General features: G+C 56.8%; 1 protein-coding gene, 1 non-coding gene and 1 pseudogene across 3 annotated transcripts; 2 read left to right on the top strand and 1 right to left on the bottom strand.

Moving 5' to 3' along the window:
* Positions 1-3,901: 3,901 nt before the first annotated feature.
* On the bottom strand, positions 3,902-18,841 carry Tbc1d13 (TBC1 domain family member 13). Of its 2 annotated transcripts, none has more exons than XM_048344226.1 (13): positions 18,821-18,841; positions 18,708-18,783; positions 17,552-17,625; positions 15,492-15,532; positions 14,879-14,940; positions 14,655-14,754; positions 13,379-13,461; positions 10,010-10,169; positions 7,327-7,534; positions 6,394-6,557; positions 5,059-5,156; positions 4,874-4,931; positions 3,902-4,189 (listed from the first exon to the last, which is right to left on the bottom strand). In XM_048344226.1, the coding sequence occupies exons 2-13, from the start codon at positions 18,728-18,730 to the stop codon at positions 4,124-4,126; spliced, it is 1,137 nt and encodes a 378-aa protein (XP_048200183.1). In that variant the 5' UTR covers positions 18,731-18,783; positions 18,821-18,841; the 3' UTR covers positions 3,902-4,123. The 2 variants fall into 2 exon arrangements, with proteins under 2 accessions (XP_048200183.1, XP_048200177.1); XM_048344220.1 differs by having other exon boundaries at positions 3,907-4,189; positions 5,059-5,219; positions 18,821-18,839.
* On the top strand, positions 8,614-8,716 carry LOC125341218. Its single transcript, XR_007208915.1, has one exon. It is a non-coding gene; the product is annotated as a U6 spliceosomal RNA (small nuclear RNA).
* The window catches only part of LOC125353199, a 3,671-nt pseudogene continuing 1,103 nt past the window's right edge, over positions 18,729-21,296 (top strand).

Here is a 21,296-nt window from a genome sequence, read left to right as displayed (position 1 = left end):
TACAGCCATAGCTACCACCGCTCCTTTTTTCACTGCAGTACTGGGGTTCTAACACAGGACCTCATGCTTGCTCTGGCTGATGCTGTACTACTTGAGCTCTGTCTCCAGCCCAGCTTTTTGCTCATTATTGTATAGACATGTGTCACAGACTTTTCTGCCTGGGTACTCACCTTGTTGTTGTTTTGCCAGTCCTGGGGCTTGGAACTCAGGGCCTGAGCACTGTCCCTGGGTTCTTTTTGCTCAAGGCTAGCACTCTACCACTTGAGCCACAGCGCCACTTGTGGCTTTTTCTGTGTGTGTGGTGCTGAAGAATGGAACCCAGGGCTTCATGCATGCTAGGCAAGCACTCTACCACTAAGCCACATTCCCAGCCCCTTCACCTTGTTTGTGAGAGGGTGTTGCTAACTTTCTTGGGCATACCTTGATCGCATGATTTTATTTCAGCCTTCCAAGTACTGGGATTACAGACGTGCACATGACTTGAATTTCATTTTATTTTTTTGGTTAGTCGTGGGTCTTGAACTCAAGGCCTGGACTCTCTGTGCTCTGCCACTTGAGCCACAGCTCCACTTCCAGCATCTTGCTAGTGAGTTGGAGGTAAGAGTCTTACAGCCTTTCCTCCCTTAGCTGGCCTCAAATTGTGACCTCAGAACTCAGCCCGAGTAGTTGATTACAAGCAGGAGTCACTAGGACTCACTTGCTTTGCACCTCCACCTGCCACGTCAAGCCAAACAAAACCAAGTAGGACTTCGGAGTTCTGTATTTTTGTCCCCCCTCGCTGGCTGCACTGCAACCATCCTGAATCCCTGCAGCTCCCAGCGTGGCCATGAAACCATGCACCTTTTCCTGGACAGTCTTCTAGGCTCTCTCCCTTATGCCCCTGGCGAATTCCACTTGCCCGGCGGTCCAGACAAGCAGTAGCTCCTCCGGAAGCCTCTGCTGCGGCCTAGCCGAGCTCCCTTCCGGTGCCTCTTCCAAACGGATTCCAGAGCTGTCGGGTGTGTGTCCAGTACGGGACGGCTGTATCGTGGAACTTCCCCACCTTTCCATCCTGTTGTTAACAGCTGTGCTAATGTACACTGCCCACATCCCCAAGGGCTTGTTTTCCAAGTCCCTGCCTATACTTACTGGGGTTTGAACTCAGGGCGTCATACTTGCTGGGCGGGAGCCCCAGCTCAGCCCAGGTGTGTCCTTGCAAATGTCTGCTCAGGTCTTTTGCGCTGCCTCCCCCTTTCATTTTTGTGGAGCTGGAGAGTGAACGCAAGGCCTGTGCCCGCCAGGTCAGCACCGCACCCGTCAGCCGCATCCCCGCCGCCCTTTACCCAGTGTGTGTGTGTGCGTGTGTGTGTGTGCACGCACACGCCTGTCCTCGGGCTTGAACTCGGCCGGGGCGCAGTCCCTGAGCTTCTTTTGCTCATGGCCAGTGGTCTATCACTTGAAACAAGGCAACACTTCCAGCTTTTTCGGAGTAGTTTATCAGAGATGAGTCTCAGACTTTTTGCCTAGGTTGGCTTTGAACTGCAGCCCTCAGATCCCAGCCCTCGCAGTAGGAAGGATTACAGGTGTGAACCACCAACACCCGGCTCCTGGCTCCCGGTTTTTTTTGGTGGGGGGGGGGCAGGGGGTGGAGTGTTAGGGTTTTTGGTGCTGGTCCGTCCCGCAGTCTGAATTCAGGGACTGGACACGGCCCTTGAACTCAAGGCTGGCACTCTCCACTGGAGCCTCAACTGCACGTCTGGCTTTTTGCTGGTGAGCTGGAGGCAAGGGTCTGTCTTTCCCGCGCAGGCTGGCTCTATCGGCAGTCCTCGGATTTCAGTCTCCTGGGTAACTAAGATCGCTGGCAGCCAGCATTCTGTACCCATTGGTGTATCCTAAGTGTTCTACAATCTATAAAGCATCCCCAGCACCAGGGGAAAATGAAAAGGAAAAAGGGGCGCAGCATGGTTGGTTTACCAAGTTTCCCGGCCCAGGCCTCCCTCATCCACCCCGCACCCCCCACACCCGGCTGGAGCCCAGGGCTGAACAGCGGGGTTAGCACGAGGTCTTCGGGGCCTTGTGTCCACGTCATCCCAGCTCACACATTTCCCCCAGCCCAGGACCCCTGGGGCGTCAGCCCATCCAGCACCAGCGGCCACTGCAAAGAACACATGATTTATTAAAGACGACTCATCGACAGCACTGATTCCAAGAACAAGACGAGATGAAAACCCAAAGTAGACGGACAGGCTGCGCCTGTGGACTGCGGCCTGCGGCCTCGCTCGGCTCTGCCGTGTCCCGAGTCCTGGGCGGCTTCCCGGGCGCAAGCGGAGGCGCCCCAGCTCTGCGGCCCCCACGCGGAGGGCAGGTCCTGTCGGAGGCAGCACCCCCAGGGAGCTCGGCCTGACCAAGGACTGGTCCCTGTGCTCGTGACCTTCACCTCAAGGACAAGGCAGACAGAAGCAGTGATTCAAGTAGTATGATCCCAGGAAGGAAGGCAGGGAAGGCAGAGGAACCGGGCGTCCTGGGCAGTGTGTGCTGGGTCCCGGGCGGGGGCCCAGGCCTCAGGTACAAAGGGGTCCAAGTGGGAACCGAAATACCAGCTGACAGGTTCTGGATTGACCGGCCAAGGCGCTCCGGACACCCCCTTCCAGTTCTCCCAGCCAGCATCTGCTGAGGGGGGATCCAGAGGACGGAGCATAGACCTCGGGAAATAAGACTGTGCCCCCCTTCTCCAAAGTACTTGCCAATGCGCAATTCATGGCCAGAAGTCAGAATAAATAGTAAACAAAACGCCCCCATGCTGTGCTGAGGTTACAAAGGCAAGTCATCAGACCCCAGAAGCCTCGAGGGGGCGGTGGGAAGCCCGCCACCAGCCCAGGAAGGCCCGCTGAGCTCCTGCCGGCCGGCGTGCGGAGGGGTGAGGACCCCTGCTCCGTGACCCTCAGTAAAGGAGGGACTGGGGTGAGAGTAAGCCCGTTCCCTACAGAGCGGGGGGGGGGGGGGGGAGCGCTGTACAGGTGCACCTGCCCTAAAGCCATGGCAGAGCAAGCAGGTGACCAACCAACCACGGGCCGGCACCTCTCTCCGCCTTCGCGGGGTGAGGGCACCAGGCACAGACAGGGTCCCCGGGCACTGCCAGGACCCAGGCTAGCCAGTTCCGCTCCGCCTGGACCCCGGTGGCTCCTCTGGCCCCGCATGCCTTTGTGGGGCCTGAGCTCTGAGCTCCAGCTCCTGGCCCAGAGCTGCCTTAATAAGCTCGTTCTCCAACGCAGGGGCCGCGGGGACCCCGGAGAGGACCACGCTCCCTCCGTGCTCACTGAAAATGGGCAAAGCTTCTGGCTTCCAAGATTTCTGTCATGCGGAGCAGGGCCAGGGCCCTGTGGCGAGGCCCCGGGAATTCCCTTCCAGTCTGGGGGGCCTGGGAGCCTCAGGCTGGGGGGTGGGAACAGATGCCAAGGCCAAGGGTGACCTCTAGGGGCCTTGCTGAGCCAGACTCCCCATTCTGCCTCTGGGCTTCATGGGAGCAGAGGGGAGGAAGAAGGAGGCTCAGAATAAGGCACCCCAGGAGAGCAGCGAGTACGGGAGAGAGGAAGATACAGCAAGAGTGACACACACACGCTGGAAAGAGGTGGGAGGGACAGAGGTAGAGAGCCAGAGGAGGAGGAGCACGGACCTACAGGGACCCCAATATCTTTGGGGTCCTCACCCCACCCCTAACACGCAAAGACAAGCAGAGACACTTGGGGAACACATGCCGCTCTTGGTGGGAGATGGGGGGACGGGGGACGACGGGACCTGGGCCTGGCAGTCACTGAGCTCCTTTGGGGTGGCTTGCAGGGGGAGGCCTGAGCACCAAGCCCAGCGTGGTACCCAGCCCGCCCGCCTCGCACTGCAGCTGACTGGAACCCAGAAGGCCAGGAGGTGCCCCAAATGGCCCCGGCCCTGCATGGGACCTGCAGCCCTGCTCAACAGCGTGAGAAGATGGCGCTGTATCCGGAGGGGAGGGAGGCAGCAGGGCTGGGTGGCTGGGCCGAAGCGCAGCCCGGGGCGGCCCGGCGGTGTGCCCGGCGGTGTGCCCGGGGGCCAGGCCGCGCCTGCAGCCTCCCCGGCTGGCGCTCTCCCAACGCCGGCCTCTGCGGCAAGGCTACTTTGCGTCCTGGAGCTCCTTGGCTTTCTGTAGGATCTGGCAGACATCCGTGATGGGGTAATCCTGGGCGTGGGAAAGGCAACCACGTGTCCCTGAGCCGCTCAGCCTTTGCCCCCTGGCCACACCCACTGTGCCCCCCTGCGTGGGACCTGCCACCTCGTGTGGGCGCCGAGGACAGGAACGGCGGAACACCGGGCACGGGTGCACCTGCCCGACCCCTGCACGTCGCTAACCGAGCCCGCGTCACACCTCAAAGCGGCTGCAGCCCGGTTCCCTCACCCTCAGACCCTGAGCCCAACACCCACCCCAACCGCCCGAGGAGGCCTCACTGCGACCGCCCGGCCGAGGGACCTAGCTAGGGGAGTGACGGCAAGTCCACGCTCCGCCGGGCAGAGGTGGGGCGGGCCTAGAGAGGCCGTGGGCTCAGGTCACAGGACGTGTGCAGAACAGAGGAACTCTAAACTGCCCCGGGACCCCGTTCTTCGCCCCCCCCCCCCCCCCCCGCTCCTCACCACTGGGTCTGAGACCGTCACCAAGGATCTGTATCCTGGGCGTGGTCACGTTCTGGAGAACGTGTGGTTTAGAGGTCAGCCGTGACCTCAAGGCCACCCAATACTAGATCCAAGCCAGACCCGCCTCAGGGGTCTGCACCCTAGACCCCAGTCCGCCCTCCTGCCGCAGCCGCACAGGGTGGGGCTTGCTAGGGTCGGCCTCACGGGTGAAGCGGGGCTCCCGCGACGCCCTTACCTGCAGGAGCCGCATGTTGACGGTGAAGTCTCCTTCCAGCAGCTGCTCCCGGATCAGTCTGCAGGGAACAAGGAGCCTGGGAGGCCCGCCGCCCTCCCGCCGCCCCCTCTCCCCCCGGGCCCACTCCAGCCTGTCCTGTCCACCCCCGGGGCACAGCGCCCCCGTCCGCCTCTCGCCGCACTTACATGAGCATGGCGCAGCAAACCAGGAGGAGGAAGTCGAAGCGGCTGTCGTCGGCGAAGAGGGAGTCCCAGATCCGGATGACATCGGGCAGCAGGAACTCCTGGGAGAGCAGCAGCGTCAGCCAGCGGAAGGCGAAGAACTGGGGCTTGATGTTCTGCTCTTGCTGGGGAGACAGTGGTGGGGTACAGGCTCCCATGCTGGCTGGGTGCCACGACTTCCAGGCAGCCCGCGCGTGAGCGCGGGTGCCGAGCGGCCCAGGCTCTACGCGGAGGACGGGCACCGTCCTGGGGGGGGGGGGTGGGGTGCCGGCTCCCCCAGAGCCCCGCTCAGCCTCTCTCCTCCCCTCCCCGGCAGTGCTGCTGCCCGAACCACGGGCTTCTATCCAAGCTCTGCTTATCGGCAAGTGACACTTTGGATTCTTCTAGAACACTGCAGGTTGTGTGCTGGTGACTGGATTCCTAGCTGCGCAGGAGGATGAGATTTGAGGCCATTTGAAGTCTGCCTGGGCACAAAAGCCCATGAGACTCCCTCCAATAAATCAGCCACATGCGGGACCTTAAAGCGCTTGCGGTTAGTCAAAATGCGGGGTGAGAGTGCAAGGCCTTGGCTTCAACCAGCACGAAAAATAACTTATTAAATAACTGCACAGACAGAGCAAGCAAGCAAACCCTGCAGACCAAAGCCTAAGATCTGGGCACAGGGATATCACCAGGCACTTCCTAGAAGTCTGGTCTTTTTGTTTTATTTTCTTGCTGGGCCCAGGCTTGAACTCAAGCTCTTCCACTCACTTGGCTCTCTTGCTCACAACTCGTGGCGCACGCCTCTGACCTAGTGTCCTAGTGTCGTAGTCAGTATGTGAATTAAGTGTACCTCCTCGTGTAACAGTCCTACAGGCGCTTACCGCCCCCCCCCCCCCCCCCCCGCTCCCCAGCCAGGCCCTCTGGCCAGGCATGGAACTACGACATGAAAAAACAAAGTGCCATCAACGGCAAAAATGGCATTCAGGATTTAAAAACGACGTCTGTTTTTCTTTTCTATGGAAGTTTGTGTGTAAATCTCTCCCCGTTCTACCGCGCTGTTTTCTGAAGGCAGTGATGGCTGCGGGAAGCTACCACCTCTCACCCGACTGCTGACACACACCCCGGCTCAGCTTCCTCGGTGCCGGGCACACATGCATACCGCTCTCGACGCCCCCCTGCTGGTGGGGTGGGATGCCAGGCAGCCCGGGCCCGCCTCGTGTCCCAGGGCGCAGACGTCAGCGGCGGGGCAGCCGCCCACCTCCACCCCACAGCCCCTCCGCCCCGGGCTACGTGGTCCGGCGGTCTGGGGAGCCGTACCAGTTTCAGGTAGAGCTCCACGTCCTTCTCCTTGAGGGTGGAATACACCTTCTCCATCTTGTAGGTGATGCCACACTGCGAGTCATCTAGGCTCTTGATGAAGTTGTCCCGGATCTCGGCCATAAGGTTGGTGAAGCAGAAGAAGGTGTCGGCCTCGGCGTGCTCTGGGGAGGCAGCGGGCGGGGCGTGGGCCTGTTGTGGGCCTGGCGGAGGCCGGAGGCCTCTCCCGCGTCCCCAGAGCCCACCTCCAAGCAGCTCCACGCCGCTCTGCTCTGTCCTTGGACGCCCACGGGGTGAGCCCCGCACCTCCACATCCCTACTTCCTGCGTGCCCCGCACTCGACACCCCCCACCCTGCGGGCCTTGCCCTCGACACCTCCATTCCTGCACATCCTGACATGTGCAAATACCAATTTCTTTTGGTCTTTGTGCTGCTTTCTGAGGCTTGAACTCAGGGCCTGATTCCCTCACGCTTGGCTTTTTCACTCAAGGCTGGTGCTCTACCACTTGAGTCACACCTCCACTTCCAGCCTCTTTGTGAAGAACTGGAGATGAAAGTCTCTGGCTTTGAACTCTGATTGTGAAATCCCAACTTCCTGAGCGGCTGGGATTACAGGCGTGAACCACCAGTGGCAGGCTTTATACAGCGATTTCCTCTACGCTGTCTAAGTGGCAATTTAAAAGCTCTTGTCATCCAGCTTCCGGTGTCTACTCCTGTGTGTATCTCATCTCTTCTAGTAGAAATGAAGAGACGAATATGAAGACGGCCTCACTGTAGAAGGCAGAGCTGGACACGAACCGGGCTGACCCCTCATGTGGCAGAGGAGGAATGAGGGGGGCTGGGGGGATGGGTCCCACAGTGCAGCCCCGCCCATCAGCCTGGAAGCTTTGTCTAGGGAGCCAGCAGTGGGGGGCAGGCAGTGGGCACGCCTACCTTTCCACTCGCTGTTGGGGTCGGTGGCAAACGTGTAGTAGAGAGGCCCCACGATCTCGTTCATGCCCTGCACGTACGCGATGCCGGGGTTGAGCTTGGCGTAGATGAACAGGATCCGCTCCACCACCTCCCAGTGGGCTTCACAGCCGTTGGGCAGCACCGCGTACTCATTGAGGGCTGGCGCAGGACTCTTGTGCGGGGAGCTCATCTGGGGAGGAGCGGACAGTGTCGCCAAGGCGCTGGAACCCCTCTCCCAGGGCACAGGAAAGAGGGGCCACCAGGGTGCATGTCAAACCCCACCCTGGGAACAAGCAGGCAAACCCAGAGTGGGCTTTCCTCTGCAGTGCGGGCAGGGAAGGGGCAAGGAAGAACTGTCTGCATGGCAGACACATCCGTGTCCTGACCAGATGCTGGCAACGCAAGTACAACCGTAACAAATCCAGCCATGTACTTAACATGTGTGCATTCTACTGCGTGTGTGTGTGTGTGTGTGTGCGTGCGTGTGCATGCGTTCACATGCATGCGCTAGTCCTGGGGCTTCGTCAGGGTCTGATCCCTATCCCTGAGCTTTGTGCTCAAGGCCCTACTACTTTGAGCCGTTTCGTGCTTTTTGGTGGTTAACTGGAGGTAAGTCTCACAGACTTTAGCCCGGGCTGGCACAGAGCTGTCATCATAGATCTCAGCCTCCTGAGTAGGAAGGATTATAGGCGTGAGTCACCAGTGCATGCCTGGCCCTGAGTTTATTTTAAGTCAAGCTGGCACTCTTTCACTTGAGATGGCTTCTAGGATTTTCCTTTGTTTGTTTTGCCGGTTAATTGGAGCTAGAGTCTCACAGACATTCTTGTCCAGGCTGGCTTTGAATCACCATCCTTAGATGTCAGCTCCAATGTAAGTAGGGTTACAGGTGTGAGCCACAGGCACGCAGCAACGTTTCACTTTTTCTAAAATTGCAATCAAACTTCAGTTTAAAAAACCTTTAATATGTCAAAAACGAGATGATGCGCTGAGACATCTCAAAAACTGGTAGCCAGGCACTGGTGGCTCCTGTCTGTAATCCTAGCTACTCAGGAGGCTGATAACTGAGGATCTCACTTCAAAGCCAGGGCAGGCAATAAAGGCTGTGAGACTCTTATCTCCAGTAAACCACCAAAAACGCTGGGAGTGGAGGTGTGGCTCAAGTGGTAGAGCACTAACCTTGAGCAAAAAAGATCAAGGACAGCGTCCAGGCCTTGAGTTTAAGCCTCAGGACTGGCAAAAAAAAAAAAAAAAAAAAAAAAAAAAAGCAGCGTGTCCCTTCGGCAGCACAGATACTAAAACTGGATCGATACAGAGAAGATGAGCATGACCCCTGTGCAGGATGATGCAAATTCATGAAGCGTTCCACATTTAATTAAAAAAAAGGGGGGGGGGGTCTGGGAATATGGCCTAGTGGTAAAGTGCTCGCCTCACACACATGAAGCCCTGGGCTCGATTCCTCAGCACCACATATGTAGAAAAAGCCGAAGTGGCGCTGTGGCTCAAGTGGTAGAGTGCTAGCCTTGAGAAAAAAGAAGCCAGGGACAGTGCTCAGGCCCTGAGTTCAAACCCCAGAACTCACCAAAAAAAAAAAAAAAAAAAAAGCAGGAAGCCCTGGGTTGGATTCCTCAGCACTACATAAACAGAAAAATCCAGAAGTGGCACTAGAGTGCTAGCCTTGAGCAAGAAAAGCTCAGGGACAGCACCCAGGCCCTGAGTTCAAGACCCACATGACTGACCCCCCACCTCCCCCCAAAAAAGTAGAGTCAACTCTCAAATCCCAACTCCTACAGTGCAAGCAGGGCTGGTCCCTATCTGGCCCTTCAGTCGAGCAGTTGGTAGCCTGGCAGAAGGGCTGCCACCTAAGCAAGCCTTGGCACTGCATGACAATCCTGCTGTCCCGACACAGCACCTGGGAGCCAGGGGGCTGGCCCTGCCCCTCTGCCCTGCCAGAAACGTGACCTAGTCAGGCTCTCTGGAAGAAACAAGGTTCTACGACCCAATCTGTCGCCTGCAGGCTGGGCCCACAGAGAGATTTCCATTGACGGAGGACTGTAACAAACCGTGGGGAACAACCACACTCCTGGGGACCAGAGCAGTGGGCACAACTGTGGGTACCACATGTGCTTACCTACACACAGCTTTCTGGGCTGGCAGAAATTAGCCAGAGTCTGGGGTTCACACACAAACCCTATCCATGTGACTTCCTGAGTTTCCCAGAGGTGCCCCTGTGGTGTCTGACTCCCACCCCCAACCCCCTTAGGCACCTTCTCATCTCCCCAGTGTCCAGGCCTGGGTCAGGTCACTGCCCTGCCCGGAACGCTTCAAGGGCTCCTGGGCCCTCTGGACCAAGGCCCCCCCGTGGCCTCACTACCACTGAGATGCCCCTGCGTCCTCCGGCGCCTCCTCTCCTCTAGCACCGAGCTCGGCCTGCTCACACCGATGCCTCGCACAGCCATCTCCACCCCACTACTGCTGGACAGGGGTTTGCTCGTGGGACAGGCCCTCCCCAGCAGGGCCCCCAAGGGCCTTCAGAAAGCTCCACGACAGGGGCTCAGCAGGACCATCTGGGGCCGGTGGACACGGGCCTGGGTCCTGCGCCCCGTGATCCGGAGAGGCCCAGGGGAAAGGCTGCTGGCGGGGTGCGGGGAGCCCGGCTGACGCTTACATTCGTGACGCCACTCCGGTTCCGGGCCACCGTCTGGGATTTCAGAGTTGTCTGTTCAACACGCTTACGGAGGGTCTCAAATTCATTCTGGGGGTCCAGGATGAGGAGGCAGGGGTAATCCGTGGCCCTCTGGAAGAAGGACATGTCTGGGCACAGCCTCCTGTCAAAGGGGAGCAGAAGCGACCGCTGTCAGTCAAGGGGGTAGGGGTGCGGATGGTCCACTCCGCTGGCCCCGGAAGCCGCTGGGTTCTGTGGGCTGTTTTGCTCCAGTGCTGGGGCTTGAACCCAGCGCCTGGCACGTGCCAGCTGTGCGCCCCACCACTGACCTATACTTAGCCCTGTTGGTTTCCAACTTTTAAGTTTTTAATCTAAAATACATTACTAGCTATCTGTCCTATATGTACATATAACTTATACCAAACTGCCAAGGAGCATATATATGTATATATATGTGCACATGTATTTATTTTTTTATTTTTTATTTTTGGTCGGCCACTGGGCTTAAACTAAAGAGTCTGGCACTGTCCCTGAGCTTTTTCACTCAAAGCTGCCACTTTAAGCTACACTGCCACTTCTGGTTTTCTGATGGTTAACTGGAAGTAAGCACCTCATGTACTATCCTTGAACTGAGGCCCTCAGTTCTCAGCCTCTTGAGTAGCTAGGGTTTCAGGCACAAGCCACCAGTGTCCAGCTCATATATATACATGTAAGTATCCATGGGGGCTGGGATGTGGCTTGGTGTTAAGAGCGCTTGCCTAGCATGCATGAAGCCCTGGGTTAGATTCCTCAGTACCACATACACAGAAAAAGCTGGAAGTGGTACTGTGGCTCAAATGGTCAAGTGATAGACCGTGCTCAGGCCCTGAGTTCAAGTCCCAGGACTGGGGGGAAAAAAAAAAAGTATCGATGGACTGGGAATATGGCCTAGTAGTACAGTGCATGTCTTGCATATGTGAAGCCCTGGGTTTGATTCCTCAGCACCACATATATAAAAAAATCCAGAAGTGGCACTGTGACTCAAGTGGTAGAGTACTAGCCTTGAGCAAAAAGAAGGCAGGGACAGTGCTCAGGCCCTGAGTCGCAAGCCCCAGGACTAGTAAACCAAGTGTGTATATGTGTGTATGTATATATATAAATACATATGTGATATATATGCGTATGCATACACACACATATGGAGTAAGGATATAGCTCAGTTACAGTGCTTCCCTAGTATGCACAAAGTCCTTAGTCCAACCCTCATTACAAAAAGTATGCGCATTTATGTAATCATATATATATATCTACAGTACACATGTAGAAGGATCTTGTCCATTGTGTGACTTACATAAAGAAAGCAGTTCACCCCTCTGTACATCGCCTTTATAGTAACAATCTAAATATTAACGCATAGCTAAGGAGATAGGAAATAAACCGGGGTGAGTCCAGTCGTTGTGTATTATACTCACGTATGGCAAGCCCTTTGGACAGTCGGCACTCTAGCCCTGAGCTGAGTGGGAACAGGAGCGCGGGAGAGGGGAAGTGCGTCAGGAGGTGGGCGGCCTCCGGAGGGACCAGGCCCCACTGGGCATGTGCAGGTGTTTCTCACCACACCCCATGCACAAGGCATGGCACACTGGCCCTTCAGGAGCCAATTGGCAATCACTAGTGCAGAACAGGTCCTCGCCCCCCGCCCCCAAGCCACTGCGGAAGGAGGCTCTGGACTTAAACGGGGGTGGGGGCTACAGCAACACCAACCACAAGACAGAGAGACACTGTGATGGGGAGAGGCCTGGGTAGAGGAGCAAGCCCGGGCGGTGGTGGTGGGCAGGGTCTCCTCATCTCCACCTTGCCGCCTGCCTTCTTCCCAAGCCACAGGGCACTCCCAGGCTGCTCCCTGGACCTTGCAGGCTCCTCCATGCAGCTCTGGGCCTCCCTGCCCCCCTCTTCCTTCCAGGCCCTGCTGAGTCACCTTCTCTACAAGGGGCCCCGCTCGTCCTCAGCTGTGTCTCCCCTCCTCCACTGCATGGACAGTCTCTGCAATCAGCGCGCTCCGTGAAGGCCGGAGCGCCTGGTCTCCTCCCTATTACTGGAGACCCTTCCATCTTGAGAAGGTCCCATCCACCCTCCTCACACGGATTCCTTGAAAAGCAGCAGAGCCCTGCAGGGCGCAGCTGGCCTGGGCCAGTGACTGAGAGCTGTCCCTTGGGAATGCTAAAGGGCAGGTGACGGTTCCAGCTGACCCAGGGGCGCTGCGGGCGGCCTCAGGCAGGCTGCTCTCTCTGCTAGTGACCTGATGACTTCCTGGGGGGGGGGACGGGGGGCTGGAATCAGGGCCTGGACACTGTCCCTTAGCTTTTTTTGCACAAGGCTAGTCCTCTACCACTTAAGCCTCTTTGGCTTTTGTTAAATGGAGATGAGAGAGAGCCTCCCAGACTTTTCTGCCCCGGCTGGCTTTGAACCGTAAGCCTTAGAACTCAGCCTCCTGAGAAGCTGGGATGACCGTGAGCCACTGGGGTGCTACATCCCATGACGGTTCTAAGGCCTCTCGGCTGGGCTGGGGCCAGCACAACCCCCATTTAACTGTGGAGGCCCAGGCCCCACTGCGCACCCTGCCCCTCAGCTGTCTCACTCCTATTTCTAGATCGAGTCACTCATGTTCAGAGACCGTGAGTCTCCTGCACAAGGTCACACAGCTAAGCACTGCAAGGCTGTGAACTGGATCAGCAAACAGGCTGCCGAGATCTTCCCCACTCTGCTGCCCTGTGGATGCCCCTCCCTCCCCACCCCACCCCGCCCGGCTCCCCTGGCGCCTCCCCTAGATGGCTGCTAGGCTCCCCAGGAAACAGGGGTGACACAGACAGCCGCCCGACAGCTCTTCCCTGGGAGGAAAAATAAATGCACCCCCATCACTCGAGTTCACAGTATCAGGAGACTCGGGGCTGACCCTCACTTGCTGACCTTTGCACGGCTGCCCCGTACCCTTGGGATCGAGTCCAAGGTCCAACCCCAGCCCTTCCTCCAATGGCCTCCACAAGGCTCCCGAAAGGTGCCTGGCCCTGTGTGTGCTGTCCCGGGCACCTTCCCCTCTTCCATTCCCTGGACAACTGAGACCTTAGAGGGACCAGCCCCCCCCCCCACAAGTGGACATTCACCCCAAACACCTATGGGAAGTGCTGGCTGCGAGTCTGCTTTGCCATTGCTCCCCCGCCCGGCCCGCACCCCCACTCTTTCTGGAAAGAGGCCGTGGCCGTGGGTCCCGTGCTCAGTCCTGAGCTCAACCCAGAGCCTGGCACGCAGTGGGGACTGGCGACTGTCCCGGGACTCCACTGCGGCACACCCCGGCGCCACGCACAGCGTGGGGACGGCGGCCAGCCCCCGGCCTCTCACCGGACATCCTTGTCGATCTGCAGCAGCACCTCGTTGTCCTTGAAGTAAGTGTTCCACCTGCTGTCGGGGTTGGGGTTGAGGGGCTGTGGGGAGAGAAGCGCCGCTCAGGGGAAGGCCCAGCCCGGGGGCCTCAGCAGGGTCCTCCCACCAGCTGTCTGCCACAGAGGCCCCAGAGGCGGGCCTGCCCGGCACCTGGACCTCGTTCAGACCCCCAGCCGGCGGTGAGCCCGCCCTCTGCCCTGAGTACATCATGCTGGAAGACTGCTCTGTTGGCACACTGCCCTCACTCCGGAGCCTGCGCACTGCATGTGCTCAGTGCTGCTGGCTGAATGAGTGAGTGAATGAATGAATGTCGTCAGGACTCTTGAGTCTCATCTGCACTAGTCTGGGTGGCCCTCAGAACTGCCATTTGGAGGCCAGGCCAAAGGCCAGTCCACAGTTACTCCAGTGCTGCGAAGCATCCAGGGAATCGCGGAGCATTTCAGCAGACAACGGGGTTCCCACCCCACCAGTCAGGCGGGTTATCCTGGCTCTTGCCCTGCTTTGAATTCCATCGACTATAGGGTCCTGGTGAACTCTCCCGCGGGCTGAGGAGGAGAGGCTAAGATGTGGCTCGGTGGTAGAGTGCTTGTCAGGCATGGATGCCTTAGGTTCCACGACAGGCACCAGCAGTGGGGGAAGAAAAACAGAAACAGAAAAAAAAAAATCTTTGGCCCGGCCTGATGGCACATGCCTGTAATCCCAGCACGTTCGAGGCTGGAGCAAGAGGATCTGGAATTCAGGGTCAGCCTGGGCTACACAGTAAGCCTTAATTAAAAAAGGATTAAAAACAAAACAAAAAAAAAGCTGAGAACATGGCCTAGTGTAGAGCGCTTGTCTAGCAGGCATGAAGCCCTGGGTTTGATTCCTCAGCACCACATACACAGAAAAAGCCAGAAGTGGCGCTGTGGCTCAAGCTTAGGGACAGTGCTCAGGGCCGAGTTCAAGCCCCAGGACAGGCAAAAAAGAAAAAAAAGCCCAGGGACGACGGCAGTGGGGCCTGTGCCCACAGAGCACCGGGCAGGGCTGCCCAAGGCCCGCTGTGACGCTGGTTACTGTTGTATAACTGACGAGGCTCCGGCCCTTCCATTAGACTGTTTGGGTGAGACAGATGTCCAGGGCCGGGCAACTCAGCAGCTGGGGTCCTGGCAGGGCCCACAGGAGCCCAGGCCGGCTGCACCCATCCTCTGGCAGGCCCACATTGCCCGACTCGATGTCTCCCCTCTCCCCTACTCACATGGTCCTCAAAGGTCACGTCTTCCCTGGACACGCCCAGGTTGGCCTTGGCAATGCCAGGCTGGATGATCAGTTCCCTCAGGAACTGAGAGTACAACTCCCTGTGGGAAGAGAACACGTGACTTCCGAAGGTGCCTAGAGAGCTCAGACCAGAGGAGGAGCTAAGAAGGCAAAGACTGCCTCTGCCCGGGGCTCCCGTCACCATTCTCCGTGCCCAGGCCTCACCTCTGCTTGGCCAGGATGGAGGTCCATGAAGCTCTCTCCAAGGGGAGGTAGTTCAAGAGGATCTGCACAGGGGAGGACACAACTCTGAGGACACCTGCCCCAACCCTGGGCAGCAGGTGGGCAGAGAGGGGCTCCTCAGGAGAAAGGCTTCATAAAGCCAAGAACACACAAGATGGCTGACACCAAGAAACTGAGCCAGCAGCGCCTCTCTTTCCTCCCCACGGCCTCCAACCTCCGCTGTCCCAAACAACGCTTCCCTCTGCTTTTCCTCACATAGATTCTTCCAAATGGTAACGGAACCTGAAACTCAAGGGGGCTGGGAAGCAGGCCACGGGGATTCCCCTCCCACTCTGCCCGCGGCTACAACCCAGCCTTTGCTATGTCCCAACAAACAATCGCATCTGCTACATTTCTTTATCGGTAACACAGTGTCCCATCTTCCAAGGGGACCTAGAGGAGATACCAAAAGGACAGGAGACTCTAGAACTTCCGGAAAAACATCCTCAGTCAAGCGCAAGCAAAGGTGCAGACAGGAGGAGGAAGGAGCTGGGCCAGGGAGCCATGCGGGAGCCCAAGGACCCAGAGCGGAGAAGCCCACCGCGGGCACACCCACCTTCCAGCAGAGGCACCGCAGTCCGCCCTCAAAGGGGATGCCTGTGAACACAGCAGGCAAAGGTCACCACAGGCCAGAGTCCCAGAACCCCCAGTCCCAGAACCTCCATCTTGGAGCCAGTTGGCAGGGAGTGGGGAAGAGCAAGAAATTCTTCTTTAGGATCGTTTTCTACCAGAAACTTCCAAGCCCTAGGCTGATATTGTGTGTAATTTCTGTCCATGGCCCCAGCCCTTGCCCAGAGTACCTTCCATCTGGAATGTTCTTTTGAGGACAACAACTTGAGATTTTTTTAAAAAAAAATATATAGCTAGGCACCAGTGGCTCATGGCTGTAATTCTAGCTACTCAGGAGGCTGACATCTGAGGACTGCTACTCAAAGCCAGCCTACGCAGGAAAAGTCTGTCAAACTCTTTATCTCTGATTAACCACTAAAAGCCGGAAGTGGAGCCAAGGCTCGAGTGGCAGAGTGCTACACTTGAGAAAAAGAAGCTCAGGAACAGTGCTCCGGCCCTGAGTTCAAGCCCTAGGACCAGGTACCAAAAAAAAAAAAGAAAACAAAAAAGTCTGTGAGCCTCTTATTGCCAATTAATCAGCACAAAGTCAGAAATGGAGTTGTGGCATAAATGATAGCGTGTCACTCTTGATTGAAAAAGCCAAAGGAGGATGAGGCCCTGAGTTCAAGCCCCAGTACTGGCACACGTGCTCGCACACACATACACACACATAACCAAGAACTTGAACACAGACCTGAATCAGGCCCAAATTCTCTACTATGATCAGACACTGCCACCTCTCGGGGGCCTCAGCGCCACTCCCAATGCTGCCTGGCGAGCAGCTGCGGTGATCGCTTCCCTGGTAGAATTACACCAGCCGGTGCCCACGGTCAGAATCCTGGCTGGGGACAGGGCAGTGGGAGGGAGCCACACCAACACTGGGCTTTTTGGTGGTACGAGAGGTCTGAACTCAGGACCTACTATCTGAGCCTCACCTCCGGCCCTTTTTGCCGTGGTTACTGAGATAAGGCACACACAGCTCCCACCCCAGGAGGGCCGGCCTGGACCATAATCCCTTTTAGGCTGTCCTCCACATTAAGATTACAGGCACTTACCGCCACGCCCAGTCACTTTGGGTTATTTTTGTCTGTTTTTGTTTTGCCAGTCCTGGGGCTTGAACTCAGGACCTGAGCACTGTCCTGGCTTCTTTTTGCTCAAGGCTAGCACTCTACCACTTAAGCCACAGTGCTACTTCTGGCTTTTCCTATTATGAGGTGCTGAGGAATCAAACCCAGGGCTTCATGTATACAAGGCAAGCACTTTACCGCTAGGCCATATTCCCAGCCCTACTTTAGGTTATTCTTTTTTTTTTTTTTTGGCCAGTCCTGGGCCTTGGACTCAGGGTCTGAGCACTGTCCCTGGCTTCTTTTTGCTCAAGGCTAGCACTCAGCCACTTGAGCCACAGCGCCCCTTCTGGCCATTTTCTGTATATGTGATGCTGGGGAATCGAACCCAGGGCCTCATGTATACGAGGCAGGCACTCTTGCCCCTAGGCCATATTCCCAGCCCCAGGGTTATTTTTAAAGACAGACAAAAGCCAAAGTTATCTCCATGCTGGAAGATTAACAAAGTCAGGGAGGGCAAAGTCCAACATGGCCAAGTTTCAGTTCCTTCCTTCAAGTTAGTGTTCTAAGGCTGGAATGTGACCATTAACCAAAGTTCACTGTTGGCTTTGACCACAAGCCAGGGAGGGAACAAGAACCATGCTGCAGCTAGCCCAGTTCTATAATACAGGAAGGAAGATGGTTGAGGATTGAAGGCCTGACCAGGGATGGAAAGGTCTCCCCACTCTCCTTCTCCATCTTAGGCTCTCCAATGACTGAGGAACTGGGTGTCTCCCTGTCAAAGGTGTAACTGTGGCCACTTCTCCTCTAGGAAACTGCTCTGAGATTAAGGATGCTCTACTAAATCTGAAGATCCCCAAGACAGCTTGGTTTCTAGAACTGACCAGATAAAACCTTGACACCTTCCCCTCCATCCTAGCCATAAGCTATAGTTGCTTCTTACCACTGAAACTGAGTTCTCGAAGCTTTTCCAAAGCAATCGAGGGCTCCTTCAGGACATCTTGGAAATCTGCAATCCTACAAGGGGGGAGAGGGAGGTAAATGGAGCACACTCAGACTCCAAGACTGCAGTCCCCACCCTTGTACCACCAGTGTAATCATCACTTCATTAAACCCAGGAACGGGGGAGGCCATCAAAAAGACCTAAGAGGTTTTCTTGCCTTTAGGCACTGGAATGAGCACTGTAAAATTAAGTATTCTCTAAACGCTAAGATTATAGGACACCTATAATCCTAGCTACTCAGAAGGAGGAGCTCTGAGGATCATGGTTTGAAGAGACTCTTATCTCTAACCACCAAAAAAGTCAGAAATGAAGCTGTGGCTACCGGGCTAGAGTGCTAGCTGGGGGGGAGGGGGGGGCAAGCTCAGGGACAGTGCCAGACCCTGAGTTCAGGCTCCAGTATTGGCACAAAAAAAAAAATGACCTATATATAATAAAATTAAGCACTCTGTACAGTCCCCAGAGAGCTGGCATTTATGTACTGGGCACTTCAGGAAGGCCGGGCCTAGACTACAATCAACTCTAGGAATCGCGAGGAACTGGATTAGCACACAATGGCTCCGGCGCAGCCTGTCAGCAGCTGTCCAAGCTCACCGACACAACTATCTCAAGTCTCCGGGGCCTGTCCCGGGGCGAGGACGACAGATAAAATTGGTAACTCCTCGGGGAAGACTGAAGGGGCGGACACGACAAAGCAAAACTGGCCAACGCCACGGGCTGTGTGGCCTGGGGGAGAGGCCGGCCGGGAATCCAGGATCCCCAGGGTTTCCAGGAAGAAAGGCGCGGGGGGGGGGGGAGCCTGGGGTTGCTGGCGGGGGGGGGGGGTGTAGAGAAGGCAGACGCCGGGGGAGGGAAGCGGTCCCGGCGAGGGAGGGAGGGCGGGGGGTGTCGGCTGGGACCCGAGCGCCCCCGCCGCTTCCCTCCCTCCACCGGCCCACAGGCCCCCCCGGGGGGGGGGGGGCTGAGACGAGGCGCCCGCGACCCCCGGCGCGGGCCTCCCCCTCGGGCCGCGCAGGCGCCGTCCGCTCGGCCCGGCGCGGCAGCCCCGGCGGCCTCCGGCCCAGGAGCGGCCGCGGCGGTCGGGCCCGGGGCTCCTTACCGACTCTTGTGCAGACTCGACATGGCGTTGACTGCCGGACCCCCGGCGGCGGCCTCCGTCAGCCTCCGGAGCCACCACCGCCGCCGCCGCCGCCGCCACCCCCCCCCACCCCCCCCCCCCCCACGGGGCCGCGGGACGCTCGGCGCAAGCCTCCGGCCGGAAACACCGCCGCGAGCGTGCGCGCGTTCCGCCGCCCCGCGCGGCCGGGCCCGGCCCGGCCCGGCCCCGCCCACGGTCACGTGCGGGTCCGCGCACGCGCGTCCCCGGCCTCCAGGTTCTTCTCCTTTCTCCTCTCTTGCGGGTCGTGGGCCTCAGGCCCGGCCTGGCGCCGTCCCCGAGCTCTGGAACTCAAGGCCGGCGCGCTCCGCCACCGGGGCCCCGGCGCCACGGCCCGTTTCCTGGCGGTGAATTGCTGCTGGTCCGAGTCTCACGGACTTTTCCTGCCCGGGCTGGCTTTGAACCGCCATCCTCAGATCTCAGCCTCCTGAGCGAGGATGACAGACGGGCCTGCGCAGCGCCCAGTTTGGGTTTGCTTTTGTTTCTTTTTTTTTTTTTTTTTCTGCCTTTGGTGCCGGTCCTGGGGCTTGCACTCGGGACCTGGGTGTGGGAACCAAGTAAAAGGACACATTTACACACCCCCCACCCCGTTTTTTTTTTGGGGGGGGTCCCTAGAAATAACAGCAGGCGTGGACAAGGTAGTGGGCCTGGGGAAGGGCAAGGCTGAGCCCAATAACAGGAGCCCAAAGCAGCTTGACCTAGAGCTGCTCGACCTTTGCAAAAGAAAAGAATGGGCAAGGGGCTGGGAATATGGCCTAGGGGCAAGAGTGCTTGCCTGGCATGCATGAAGCCCTGGGTTCGATTCCCCAGCACCACATATATAGAAAACGGCCAGAAGTGGCGCTGTGGCTCAAGTGGCTGAGTGCTGGCCTTGAGCAAAAAGAAGCCAGGGACAGTGCTCAGGCCCTGAGTCCAAGCCCCCCCCCCCCAAAAAAAAGAAACAACCTACTGAGGCCCAGTGCTGTTGTCACCCTCCCAGTGGTACACTGCACAGCTAAATAAAGACTCCTAGCCTGATTGACTGAGTGCTGGTGACTATTGTCGTGGGTTCAAGACCCACCTGGATATCCGGTGTACAACATTACAGAGCCACCAGCAACCAGCTCATGAGTGCCTTTCTTTTGGGACATTGTCACCCCTTCCTTCAGCCACCAGGGCTTGGTTGACATTGGAATTTGTAGCCCCCCTCAAGCATTCATGGACCCACCCACTAGAACTTCATTGCTCAATAGAGCAGACAGAGAGGTCTCTTCATACCCCATAAATCAATTTCTGCTTCCAGTGTGCAATCAGGATTTTTTCTTTTTCTTTTTCTTTTTTTTTTTTTTTTTTTTTGCCAGTCCTGGGCCTTGGACTCAGGGCCTGAGTGCTGTCCCTGGCTTCTTTTATTCAAGGCTAGCCCTCTGCCACTTGAGCCACAGCGCCACTTCTGGCTTTTTCTATATATGTGGTGCTTAGGAATTGAACCCAGGGCTTCATGTATATGAGGCAAGCACTCTACCACTAGGCCACATTCCCAGCCCGCACTGTGCAATCAGTATTGGGGTATGGGTTAGAGGACACCCACAATCCCCTAGAGACCTCAAACCCCAGGGATGCTCAAGCCTCTTGAATAAAAGGAACATAGGACCTATGAACATGGTCATACATACTTACATATATACATATCCACAACGTAAGTGGTATGTGAATAGCTGCTTTGCTGTTCAGAGAATGACCAGGAAACAGATTCAATGTTTTCCTGAAGATTTCTGATCTAAGAATAGTTGACTCTACCATGTGGAACCCTCAGATATGAAGAGCCAACTGGACAACTATTTCTTCAGAATTTGAAGATTAAATTGGGCTGGGAATGCGACTTAGCTGTGCAGTGCTTGCCTAGTATGAAGCCTACTCACAGCATATACTTAGGTACATATTGTCCCCATGGGGAACTTTTCTAACATCAAGGGGAAAAAAAATTGCCAGGCACCAGTGGCTCCTCTAATCTTAGCTAGCTACTCAGGAGGCGGAGATCTGAAGATCATGGTTTGGAGCCAGATGAGACTCTTATCTCCAATAAGCTAATAAAAGAAAAAGCAGAAGTAGCCCATCACTATAAATTCTTTTTTTTGTTGTTGTTGGTTGGTGGGGCACTGTCCTTGAGCTCTTTTGCTCAAGGCTAGTTCTCTACCACTTTAAGCCACAGCACCACTTCTGGTTTTCTGGTGGTTAATTGGAGATAAGAGTCTCCTGCCTGGGCTGGCTTTGAACTACAATCCTCAGATCTCAACCCTGAATCACTACGATTACAAGCATGAGCCACCAGAGCCCCAGCTACACAGTGAGTTCTTAAATACATTCTCTGAATGCCTGTGGGCTAGCTGAGTGGGTAGCTGTTGACACAATTTGTACACTTTCAGTACTGATAGTGCACCGCGGTGGTGTCTTCAGTAGGGCCAATAGATGGGTCTCTTTGGGCTCCTGCGGTGCACTAATAGCTACCCTGGGGAAACACCATCTGTTTTGAAGTCCTGAGGACTCTGGCAGCAG

The sequence above is a fragment of the Perognathus longimembris genome, chromosome 1 (assembly GCF_023159225.1).
Source record: "Perognathus longimembris pacificus isolate PPM17 chromosome 1, ASM2315922v1, whole genome shotgun sequence".
Classification (NCBI taxonomy): domain Eukaryota; kingdom Metazoa; phylum Chordata; class Mammalia; order Rodentia; family Heteromyidae; genus Perognathus; species Perognathus longimembris.
The sequence above is the reverse complement of the archived record's forward strand: the minus strand, read 5'-3'. Positions and strand labels throughout refer to the sequence as shown.